The sequence below is a fragment of the Erpetoichthys calabaricus genome, chromosome 2 (genome assembly GCF_900747795.2).
Source record: "Erpetoichthys calabaricus chromosome 2, fErpCal1.3, whole genome shotgun sequence".
Taxonomy (NCBI): domain Eukaryota; kingdom Metazoa; phylum Chordata; class Cladistia; order Polypteriformes; family Polypteridae; genus Erpetoichthys; species Erpetoichthys calabaricus.
This window is the reverse complement of record NC_041395.2, coordinates 259,296,504-259,309,449: the sequence shown is the minus strand read 5'-3', so window position 1 is coordinate 259,309,449 and position 12,946 is coordinate 259,296,504. Positions and strand designations below refer to the sequence as shown.

Genomic DNA, 12,946 nt, shown 5'->3' with positions numbered 1-12,946 from the left:
CCTAACTATGTTGGAGTTGTTTCTTCAGGGATGGCCAGTGCTGGACAGTCATTTTATTTTTCCCCACACTGTTTCAGGAACTGGGAGCATCACTGATCAACTGGTTTGGATGCAGTGATAAGGAGTACATCAGGTAAGTGGGTTGTGTTTTCTATTCACTAAAATGAACTTCTGTATTTTAAGATGTTCTTGTTGATCCTGCCGATGGAGATTGCTGATGTAGTGCAGGTTGGTCAAATGTGTAAGTAAAAATTTCACTGTACTCTGAGACAGATCTACTAATACTTGCTTAAGGCCATGTCACATTAGATGACTTTTCCAGTGAATTTCATTGTCTTTGTTTACATGAGTTGGAGGCAGTCAGCAGTGTGCCCCCGTAGTGGTCAGTCGCATGATGTGACAAACCCAGCAGCTCATTCCAACAATTACTTGACCCACTCTGCAATAAGAAGTTTAATATTGTCTTGAGTCATAGGGACAGGTTCTACGTGTATGAGAGCTGACAACCAATGAGCACTCACCTTGAAGTACAATGCAGAGAAGAGAAACTCATCTATCTGACATCTTGTGTTTTATGTACCATGACAGAATGGAAAAAAGAAAAAAAAGGCATAGATTGCAGCTGAACTTCTCGTACCTGTTAACCTTTTGTACAGCACCAGCTACATCAGGCAGCACGTTATTGGTTGTTACATAAAGGGGTGAGCACGACTGTGCTGGAAAGTCAGCATGCGGTTGCTGAATATGACAATGCAGAATGATTTTCATTTATGTAAATTGACATAGTCTGGTGATGAAATAAGCAACTGCAACAGCATAATGTGACACTGGCTTTATATAAGGCTAGCAAAGCAAAATAGTCATTTATTAAAATGGCTTAATGGTACCCGTGACCCTGTGTTTGGATTCAGCGGGTTGGAAAATGAATGGATGGATGGATGACTTAATGGTACAATGGTAAATCTGTCTGTTTCAATCTTTTTGCCTTTGTTCATCTGACATTATAGTCCTAACATCTCTCATTTTGCTTCTTTCTGCTTTTCTTCATCAGATATTCCAGCCCTGTTGTGGATGCTGGACAACATGACATCTGAGGCACTGATGTACACCACATGGCTTACTGTCTTATGCCAGCCACTTGCCTTTGTTCATCAGACATTCCCACTTCCTTGTAGATGCTGGATGGGCAAACACTTTATCAATTTTTATATATACAGAGACAGGATAAGGCATTGTGAATTTAAAATGAAACTGAATTCCCCCATCCCGTGGAATGAGAGAACAAAACATGGCAACTAAACATGCCTAGAATAAATGTCTGGAATTGGTCCTCATTAATAACAGGGCAGGAACAAAAAAGCAAGAGTCATTTTGAAAACCTTAGCTGTAGCACATAGCATTACAGGGTGATGCATTGGCACATACCCCTCCATCCTGACTGCAGACACTTCCAAGGGATAAAGACGCCACCTTACTCACTTGGGTTGTTTTTCTGTTACACAGCAGCATCGCCCAAGAATTGTATTTCAGCACTTCACTGTATGACAAAGATAGTAAATCAAATGTTATTTTCTTCTCTGCACGTAAGGTTTTCATTTTCATTTTGTTTTATGATAGGCAATAATTATTTTTTAATGAATTATGTGCATAATTGTAGCACAGCAGCAGAATAAAGGGAGTTAAGTCCCATCTATGTGAACTTTGCTTGTTCTGCCCCTTTTCGAGTAGGGCGTCCCCCCTTTAGGCTTCAGTGTTTTAACAGGACTCCCTGAGGTGTCCTGCTCAAGTGTGCACTCTGATGAATTTGTGTCCCAGTTTGGTGGCTGCCTGCTATCCTTTAATGCCTGACTGCAAAGCTCAATGACAACCAGGGGACTGAAAACTGAACTTTCAATAAGCCCGCATGGCGTCTTACAGGTTTATTGAAAGAGGGCACTCGGGCCATCCAGAGCATATCCATCCACCCTTCCATTATCGAACCCGCTGACCTTGACAAACAAGTTAACTCTGCACACTATCAGCAAACTCCCTAAAAGTAGAGCCAGCCATTCCCGGCTCGGGTGTCGTTCGGTGGAGTTTTCTTGCTCTGTTCCACAGACGCGTTTTATTCTGCCCCCTTCGTACGTGTTATTGGATTACTTAAAACTCGTAATCGGGCCGAAGTGACAGTGTCTGTAGGGCTAGGCTGTGACGCCACAAAAAAAGATGGCACCGCAGCTTTACTCATGTTAAATGTAGGTGCCATTTGCTGTCCGATCCTGGATTTCTAACCAAGCTTCTCCTCTCATTCAGCTGTAATTTCTACAGACGTTTTGCGGACCAAGCTAACTAGCGAATCCCATTGTAACGCGAACAGACTGCGAGGTGCAAGCAGTTATTTTCCAACAGGATTACCTGGCATGCAACCAGATGATTTTGCTGAGTACAATGTCTGCGAAAACCTGCAAAAACCAGAGTAAACGAACTGTTTGTGAAGATGCCATATTTACTTAAAGTCTGATTAAGACAAGGGGTTCCAGTTTTGTTTGATCTCCCCTCATCAAAGAGTCCCTTAAGCACGCTTTATTTTACACTACTGTAGGCTCTGGACACGCTGTTAAAACAAAGCCCCAAAGACCAAAGAATCTCAATGAATGCTACCAATTCACGCTTAATGAAGTGTATTGAGCATTTGTGTTGCGCCTTATTATAAGAGCACCAACAATGCCTTTTTTCTTTCTGAGGTTATTCGGCATATTTGGCAGGCCTTCTCTGATAAACTGTTAAATCGTTAGCGCATTTCTTTACTGATAAACACTCGGATGCGCATTCAGCGCTGTTCACATGTCACGGAGCGTTATTAAACTAAACAGAGCGGCAGCGCAAAGGAGCCGCGCGGGCACAGCAGAGCAAGCGCCGGGCGCTTTGAGCTGTCATCGGTAAAGGTCGAGAGCCGCGGAATGTCAACAATTCGGAAAGGAAGCAATCTGAACACTTTGATGTGTTTTCTTCTTTTGTGAAAATAGGCTGCTGCTGAAGGAACAATACTTAAGAGAGAAAAGATGATTGCATCCATTTAAAGGAGCCAGCGCTCTTACAGTTACACACGGAAGTGAACCCTCGCCATAAACGACCCTGTTCACTAGAGAAGGGGGTGCTAATAAAATCCATCACTGCTTTATTCGTTATTTTACACATGAAATGCATTGAATGCTTTATTTCCCCGAATAAGTGCAATCGACAAACTTAAAACTCACATCGACTCTGTGAGTGATGCTCGCATAATATTGCCTTTTCAACACATATTCGTGAATACCTAGAACCGCAATGATAACCTTATTCCGTTTCCTTTATTCATGCTGCAGGTAATATTAGTTCTTTCGTCGATTTTGTATCAATGTAAGAACCGCAGCATACTTCACAATTTTCTTTTAAATATACATGTACGATTTTAATGAAATGACATGATAATAACACTTTGCGCCAAATGATGCTATAAAGAATTAATCAAACTATGACGTCTGCTAAAGGCTCTCATCTTGAATCAAAAAAGAAGTACAGTAATCATTCCATTATTAAATATAATTCATTGCCAGTTTATTCTACACATGATTCCCCGTCTTGGGGTTTAAATGTTAACTTTTTGTGTCTCTTTTAACAATAACGGCATATTTTATTCATGGAGCCATCATCATGCCATACTTAGATTTGATTAATAGTAGCCAGCCATGAATCCACGTTCGAATTCTGCCTTTCCGGCCGGATTTTGCATGGGTCCAGTTAATAATTCAGTTCAGGGTCACGGGAGCCTGCCCCGACCGCATTCTGTTTTGTTATGTGGTACAAAATACGGAAAACCTCACGCTCACACGGGGAGATCACTCAAATTCCACAACGATTTGCTGACCTTGCTTCGAGTCCAAGTCCCGGGAGATGTGGTCATTATTTTTGGAATCTTCAATTCAACAATGACAGGTTAACACATATTTTCTAAAAACGTTGTAATTACTTCAGAGTGGAAAAACATTAGTAGGCTGTGATACTGAAATAATTTTTTTAAATGTCGAATTCGGTTCAGTGGATGCACTTTATACCGACCGACAACTTGTCGTTTGTAATTTGATAACACAGTCGTCCACGGAATGGCAGGAAGGGCGCATCAGTTGCTATCACGAGGCGCCGATCAATAAACTGTTAGCATTTAAACGAATCAGCGGCCTCGGTGCGTAATTAATATGTGCACGTTTTGAAACACTTTCATCAAATCTCCGAGGACGGCTTTTCTTTTTTCATCACTGGTCTCCGCTGGAGTTCAGAGAGGCCGATGCATGTGTCTTATCATGAAGTGCTAATCAACTAGGATTTGTTTGGGGGCACTTAGGATGGATGATAATTAATTCAGTAAACTTTTCACTCCCGTCAATTTGCATATCCTCTTTGATCCGCACCGAGGATTTAATCAAGCGCATTTCAAAGTTCTCTGATTACAATAAACGGATCAAGTCTTGCTAATGGAGCGAAAATTGCTTGAATCGCCACCCATTAGAAACCGTATGGAAAAAGCCAAGTTTACAAACGAAGCCTTTTTTCCTGATCGCTTTTATCCTTAGCTTTGTAGTTTTATGGTGACTCGCACGACCAAATACACCCCCCCCCCCCCCCCCCCCCCCAACACGGAGAGACCTCTTCATATATGGAAGAGCATTAAAAACGTGTTGATTTGGTGATAATCGACAAAATATGCAATCAAATAATTTTTTTAAAATTAACTTTGTGTTTTGTGTAGCGCCTATAACCGACTCATCCCAAAATTATGAAACGCTTCAGGCAAGTAGGTTGAATAAGGGAATAAAATACGCTGTTTCAAGAAAAAAAAACTCGTAGCTATACTGTGTATCAAGGTATGAAGTAATGCAGGAAGGGAAAACAGCTTCAAGGAAACATTGCCGCATTCTGGTGGAAATCCATTCATAACTGCGTATACGATGTTGTGAAATCAAAGCATGAAGGGCTTCCGTCCAATAAGGCGACTGTGTGTCGAAAGCGTCATGCTGCCCGAGTCCCTTTGAAATTCCACCCCGCCTTTGTTATACACAGCTAGGGGCGGGAATGCAAACAAGTCCACATGTATAAATCGGGCACCAGGCTGCTGGCTTTACACAAACAGCGGAGATCGAGCATCGTCTCACTCATTCAGACTTTGAGGGGCATCTTCTGTCAAAAGGGCAACTGCTGAATCGGCGCAAATCTTACTGGTCGATTTGGAAGGAATACCTCGTTTAGACATAGACTGACAATACATTTTGCAGAAGGTCTCTTATTTCGTGTGAACAGCATGCATTTGGAACGGGCACGTGTCCTCCTGGCTGTATCTTTCACTCTGTGCTGGCACAGGGGCGATGCAGCTGCTGGCTCCGGTATCTTGAACTCCAATGCCATTAAGCACCTCCCGGGAGCAGGGCACAGTTCTGGTCACACAGTGAGCATCAGTCCGGACGTGATTTTATATGACAACGGCAACAAAAATCAAGCAGTCGACTCATACCAGGTAGGAGACGTGTATCTTCAGCATCTGTATTCAGTAGGCGCCACTTGGGCAGGTGGGAGGCTTTCATAGAGATGCATGCCAAAAAGCCGCTTGGCTTGCTTCTTTTACTCTCTCTGTATCCTCTTGGACGGACTTGTACGAGATGTCACATATGGGGACAAATGGATGGCAATACCCAACCTGCATGCCAACTTTATATTTTCCCCGTCGCTTGTCTAACAGAAGTATTCCTTCTTTACAGCATTATGTCTGTGGTGATGATGATGACTGCGCGAGTGACGAGTTCTGCTACGGATCCCGCAACGTTTGCCTCCAGTGCCGGAAACGCAGGAAGCGCTGTCTCCGGGACGCTATGTGCTGCCCTGGCAACCACTGCAGCAACGGTGAGTGCGAAAGAGCGGCGGAAAAAAAGTCTGCCACCCTGCTGTGCCCGTTTACACGCAACGGACACCCCAGCTGGCTTACAGTCTAAATATGACTGGTGTTGGCTAGCGTCTGCATCACCTGTTTGTAAGGTTAGATTCACGCTGACAACATATTAATTATGAAAGGTACACTTAACTGTTTAGCACGTAAACTTTAAGAACAATAGCCGCTGGGCTATATCCTAGCTATTCGTCAAGCAGTTGGCTTCACTTGTTCGATTCACAGAGTGCAGTTTATTTATCAACTTTATTGTTATTCGCAGGGTTGTGTGTGCCCAACGAAGCTGACACTTTTGCTCATGTAGAGCCCGAGGATTCCATCGTTGAGAGTTTTGCTCACGACGACCATCATTTCACCATGGAGCCACATCCAAGGAGAACAACCATCGCGGCCAGAACTCATACATTTAAAGGTGAGATCATGGGATTTGCTATTTTTGTTAAATGAAATGTGGTAGATCAGTGGGGTGACACTGTACAGCATTTTCAAAGTGGCTCGTGGTGGCAGCAGCAGTTGCAATATAAAAAGAAATCTTTTCGGGTTGGAGTGTGAAACGGGCTCTTCTCCGGCATATGCTATACTGTATAATAAGCCTATAAGGCTGTGGGCTCCAGGATTGGTTGCTGCCTTGCGACAGTAGCTTTCGGGAGAGATGCTAATTCTCCGGGGTACTGAATTGGAACTACGGACTAGTAATGAAAATTTGTATTATCATAAATACGGTGTAAATCGCCGTTTTATGAGCCACTTGAAGGTGCTGGATGGTTTTAATTTTTTGGCGTTAACCACCTTGAGCATGGGAAAGGCGCTATATAAATAAAATTTATTATTATTATTTTGTATAATTAGCACAGGTTTTACTGATGCCGATTACATAACTCTGTACGCACTGAAAATAGTCGTGAAATTCTTACAGTATGTACAGTATGTTCGGCGCCGTGATAAAAAAAATATCAAAATATTGTAAAGGGAAAATCAATACATATGTGTGCTAAACCTATCAAGAGATCAGTCATCATAGGAGTAATCGCGATGATTTCATTTTGCTTAACTGTCCGAAATTCTCGTCTGCAGGCCAAGACGGCGACGTGTGCCTTCGATCTTCCGACTGCGCCGAGGGCCTATGCTGCGCCCGTCACTTCTGGTCCAAGATCTGTAAGCCTGTCCTGAAGGAAGGCCAAGTGTGCACCAGACACCGACGGAAAGGCACTCACGGCCTGGAGATATTCCAGCGCTGCGACTGCGGAGAGGGGCTCTCCTGCAAGACCCAGAAGGCGGACCACAGCAGTAAATCGTCGCGACTCCACACTTGCCAGAGACACTGAGTTCGGCCTTTTATTCTGCTTGGCTGCAATTCAGCTGGACTGTTCATATTTAAGAAAAGAAGAAAAAAAAATACAGATTTTTCCCTGAAATTCTATTTTGCTATGTCAGTCTATTTCATGAAAAATATTACCATTCTTATTTAAATGTTTACTTTTTTTTAAACAGTTATAAAGATCAGAATGGTTATGTTTGTTTCTCTTTTGTGGAACTGAATATCATTCAAGTTGCAGTAAATTACTGTATTGTACATAATAAATGTGGCACTTACAATGTAATTATTATTTTTATCTTTTTAATTAGTATTTTTATGGTGCTGCATTGTTTCTCTTAGCTTTCTTATAAAGTGTGAATTTCTATACAATAAAGTTTTTATTATATTGTTATTCAGAGTCTGATTATAGAAAGCCTCTATTTTTATTTTAAATAAAACGATTTCAACTTATTTAAGTGTTGTTCTTTCCATATATCTTCATATTTTAATAATTGCAGAAAGCTAATCTTAGCTTTGTTTTAAATTTGTAATATTTTGCTTTTCTTATATCCTACTATAACTTCATTCAATATACAAATAATGCATGTTTAACATTAACATATTTAAAAAAAAAAGATCTGCCAACAGAGCAGACAGCCTTGCCAAGCATATGGTAATATGTGACTTTTAAATAGCAAAATGAAGTTGCATCCCTTCAGGTAAGAGGCCCACTTAGCTGTTTCAAGCTTCACAGGCTGAGCCTTTTACCCTTGAGGAACCAGATGGATGGCCATATGGAGAGCGGATTCCCAAAAATCTCATATTTCTGTGCCCGAGATAATGGTCCTGAATGTTGAGGCCAAAGGCTTTTTGTGAACATTAACGCGTTGAATTCAAAGAGTTAATTTAACTTGAGTTCAGAATGAATGTAACCATGAGAGGATTATCAATCACGTTAAAATGGATTATTTCAAGGTAATGTTTGACTAGAGTGAATATTCTGTTTTAAATGGTATGTTGATGAAAATTGTTCCAATAATTTGAATCACTTGAATTATTGTTGTGAAATGAGGAGGACAAAATAAACATCCCCCTTTAGGCTAAATGTTTTCATTTTTGGAGAGTAATGGAAAAAATCAGAAAATTAATGAGAAAAACAGATCTTCTCAGCCTCTGCAGCTGATATTTTAGCTTGCTGGTTTTAAAATTAAATTTTAACAGTGTACTGGATAAGGATTGGCAATTTTTATTATAAATATTAGAACTCAAAGTGATTTAAAATTGTTCACTTAAGAGGAAAAAAAGTGAAGTTTTGTGTTGCTTGTTTCCTTTTTATCTCTTAAATGCCATGTTCAAGTTGCATAAAATAGCTTCCGGTTCTTGAGTAATTAGAAACTCCAGAATCTGAGTCTCTGTTTCAAGCTGTCAAGAAAAACAAAGCAGATGGCTCGGCATTTCAAAGCACAGGATGTACAGTTTTGCAATTGTCTCTTCCACAGACAGGGGAAACATCCTTGACTTGACTGAGATGCCCCCCCCCCCCCCCCCCCCCCCACCTCATCTATGCTATTGTCATTACCATCAACAACTAACAGACCCAAAACATCTGAGATTTACGGATCTCGGATCTCATAATAGGACTGACGAAACAGAAAACCACCTGCTAGATGTACAGTAAAGAAGATAATTCTTTGAAAACAGAAAAGACATCTCTGAGATTCCAAGGGGGCATGAAGTTATTTGATCTGCTAAGCTCAAGGGAAGCAAAAGTTACTGGAGCATGTTTCTGGTATTCACTCATAACTAATCAGCAAACATCAGTGCTAAAGGATTGATTTCCCTTTTTCAGTTTGGCACAATAAAGCAGCAATTGAGTCCAAGGAGAAGCGAAAAAGCGCGAATGTTTACAGAGTACCTCAAAAGCTGCACTCACTTTGAAGTTCTAATCAATCAACCCTCTATTACAAATGGTATTTTTTCCTCAGTCAAACTCCCTGTGATGTCTGACAAAAACCAACAAACCTCTCACCACTGTATGAGCCCAGTTCTGGCTGAAAGAAGTTTTTGGTTGTTATATTGAGTACTGTAAGTACTTAATGTCATCAGGTCCGAACACACACAACTTAAATTTAGCAATCATTTGGCCTCCTATCAGATTATTATTTCCTGTTGAAACCACCGTGCACTCATTAGCCCCTCCATAGTCATATGTTTAGGGCAGCATGCAGAAAAGCTTTCCAGCGCATGCATTTTCTGCATGGTAGGTTCTATAAATTGCACCAACTTAAAAAAATCTGCAGCTATAAATTATGTCAAGCTAAACAAAGGAGAGTTTATAACTCATATGTAAAATAAAAAAATGAAATTAATACCTTTAAAGATAAATACAAAAACCACAATCCTGGAAGAGAAACCAAAAAACTTGGATGAACAAAAAAACAAATTTCAATTGCAAATCCATTGTTATTGCAATAATTGCGTAACAAACCGAAGGACCATCTCTTCTAAAGTGCATTGTTAAAACTGACGTGCCATTCTGGATTCTGCACCACAAAATATCCACACTTTTAGGCCATCTTCCTTTTTCCCCTGTAAGCTTTAAAGCAGTCTTTAATTTGTGGAATTCTCCTCTTAATGCTGCTTTCTCCTATCCAGAAAAATGGTTACAAACAGCATGAGATTGAGTCCGCTTTTAGTGGTGTTATGTAAAACAAACATGATTGAAACAGTATATAATGCCTAGCCATCGATAGAAAAATAATTCAAAACATAGAAATCAAAATTAATACATAAAGAGTCTATAAGATGGCTGGCTTGGCTATGTGTAAGAAGTAAATATCAAATGGGTTGCCTACTGTGGGCTGTGACAATGTTTGTATGAGGTGTTTTCATGGAAAATAAAGCCATATTAATATGTTTCCAGTGGAAGGACTTAAACAGCAATTTTAGGTATTTACAGTTTATATATTTGGAAGGGATGGCATGTAGGGACTGGGGTTCTTCTCAGAGCGGACTGACTCCCTTTCCTTACCTGGCTGGGAGGCTCTGGTGACAAGTAGGCAAGAAGAGTGGCAAGGTGTTTCCTGCCTTAGCCAGGAGACTGGCAGAAGATGCCAGTATCTCAGTGGGCTTGCTGGCCTCCCACCTGAACCAAGGAACATTACTGTGCCAGTGTAATGGAAGAAAAGAGGGGAGACAACCTGTCATGGTTACATGCTCCCCTGACACATTATGTGGCAGCATCCCCGGGCAGAGCCACAAGTATGGACACTCACAAGGCATGCTGGGAAATGTAGTCCCTTGTGGCAGCTTTGTTGGGTTTTGAGGGTACTGCCAGGGGGTGCTACAGGGATCCCTACTTTATGGGGCCTCCATGTGACCCAGAAGTGCTTCCTCATAAGAAATCATCATAAGTCAAAGCAGAAATTACCATAACAGCTTGGTGTGTCTCTGATGTCATGTTTGTTTGTACTTCATGATTTGTGGGCTACTTCTTGGTGCACTACTCACAATATACATATTACATTTGATTTTATATATTCAGAAATTGACTCCATATTCAGGATTCCAGCCATCTAAAAATTATTATACTTGCAAGTTTAGTTCCTGTTTAATCCCTCCATGACCATAAATTGGATTAAGCTGAACAACTCCTATATAGCTAACAACATAACTCCACAAGATCTCATCCTTTTATTTGACTTGGTCAGATTCCATGACCAAATTAAACTGGTCAAAAAAATTAAAGGAACACTTTGAAAACACATCAGATCTCAATGGGGAAAAAAATCATGCTGGATACCTATATTGATATGGACTGGGTAATATGTTAGGAAAGAAAGGATGCCACATCGTTTGATGGAAATGAAAATTATCAACCTACAGAGGGCTGAATTCAAAGACACCCCTAAAATCAAAGTGAAAAAATGATGCGGCAGGCTAGTCCATTTTGCTGAAATTTCATTGCAGCAACTCCACATCGTACTCAGTAGTTTGTATGGCTCCCACATGCTTGTATGCATGCCTGACAATGTCAGGGCATGCTCCTAATGAGACAGCAGATGGTGTCATGGGGGATCTCCTCTCAGATTTGGACCAGGGCATCACTGAGCTCCTGGACAGTCTGAGGTGCAACCTGGCGGCATCGGATGGACCAAAACATAATGTCCCAGAGGTGTTCTATTGGATTTATGTCAGGCGAGCGTGGGGGCCAGTCAATGGTATCAATTCCTTCATCCTCCAGGAACTGCCTACATACTCTCACCACATGAGGCCAGGCATTGTCATGCACCAGGAGGAATCAAGGACCCACTGAACCAGCACTGGGTCTGACAATGGGCCCAAGAATTTCATCCTGATACCTAATGGCAGTCAAGGTGCCTTTGTCTAGCCTGTAGAGGTCTGGGCGTCCCTCCATGAATATGCCTCCCCAGACCATCACTGACCTACCACGAAACCGGTCATGCTGAACAATGTTACAGGCAGCATAACATTCTCCATGGCTTCTCCAGACCCTTTCACGTCTGTCACATGTGCTCAGGAGGAACTTGATCTCATCTGTGAAAAACACACGGCGTCAGTGGTGGACCTGCCAATTCTGGTGTTCTATGACAAATGCCTGTCTCCTGGAATCTCCCCCATACCCTTCAGACTGTGCTGGGAGACACAGCAAACCTTCTGGCAATGGTACGTATTGATGTTCCATCCTGGAGAAGCTGAGCTACCATCAAGTTTATTTAATTAGCTAACCACTAAGCTGACCCAATATCTCCTCCAAATACTTCTAAAATTTGTCAAGGTTTCTTCTTCAAACTACATGTCTTGGTAGTTTATTCCAGATTCCCAAAACTCTTTCCAAAAAAAGAGTTTCTCAGCTTCAGTCCTATATACATTGCCCTTAGTTTCCTTTGGTGTCCTCAAGTACGTCATTCGCCCTTAAGTTGAAAGAATTCTTCTGGATCTACTTTTTCAATACCTTTGAGGATTTTGAAGACATGGATTAGGTCCCCACGCAGATTCTTCTGTTCGAGAATGAACAGGTCTAATTCTCTGAGTCTGTTCGAATACAACATGTTTTTCAGTCCCGGAGTGCACTTGGTTGCTCTCCTCCGCATGGCTTCAAGTGCTGCTATGTACAAGTATTTCTTGTGGTTTGGTGACCTAAATTGCACACAGAGGCTGCCTCACTAGTGCATCATATAGGCAGAACATAATGCTCTTTGGTTTATGTTCAATGGTTTTTATGATATAACCTAATATTAAGCAATCTACTCTGTCATTCAGTACTCCTAATATTATGTACGTGCTGATTCATTTGTAATTTGCTTTAGACAACAATCTCTGCTAAATAAATAATAATTATGAAGAAACCCTCAATGATTATAACATGGCAGCACTTAATAAATTCAGTTGTTTTATTTCTGAAAACATTTCAAGATTCAGAGCATATGTAAAAAAACAGAGGTTCAATGACATTACAGTATGTCTTCTGGTCTCTGCCAGTACAAGGTGATGTGATTTATGAAACTTAAAAACTTTATTTCTTTGCAAATAAATAGTTTTTACTAACTTTGAAGGTTGTTTTGGGAGTTTGGAAATACAGAGGACCAGTGGTCTCATTTGTAAAAATTTACTTGGATTTGAGTGGGAAAATATGCATACTCCAAAAAACAAAAAAAATGCATACACAAAAAAAA

General features: G+C 41.0%; 1 protein-coding gene across 1 annotated transcript; it reads left to right on the top strand.

Annotated features, from left to right (window-relative positions):
• The first annotated feature begins 5,159 nt into the window (after positions 1-5,159).
• dkk1b (dickkopf WNT signaling pathway inhibitor 1b) lies at positions 5,160-7,721 on the top strand. Its single transcript, XM_028795412.2, has 4 exons — positions 5,160-5,527; positions 5,769-5,910; positions 6,216-6,365; positions 7,028-7,721. Exons 1-4 carry the CDS (start codon positions 5,315-5,317, stop codon positions 7,276-7,278), a joined length of 756 nt encoding a protein of 251 aa, XP_028651245.1. The 5' UTR covers positions 5,160-5,314; the 3' UTR covers positions 7,279-7,721.
• The last annotated feature ends 5,225 nt before the right edge of the window (positions 7,722-12,946 follow it).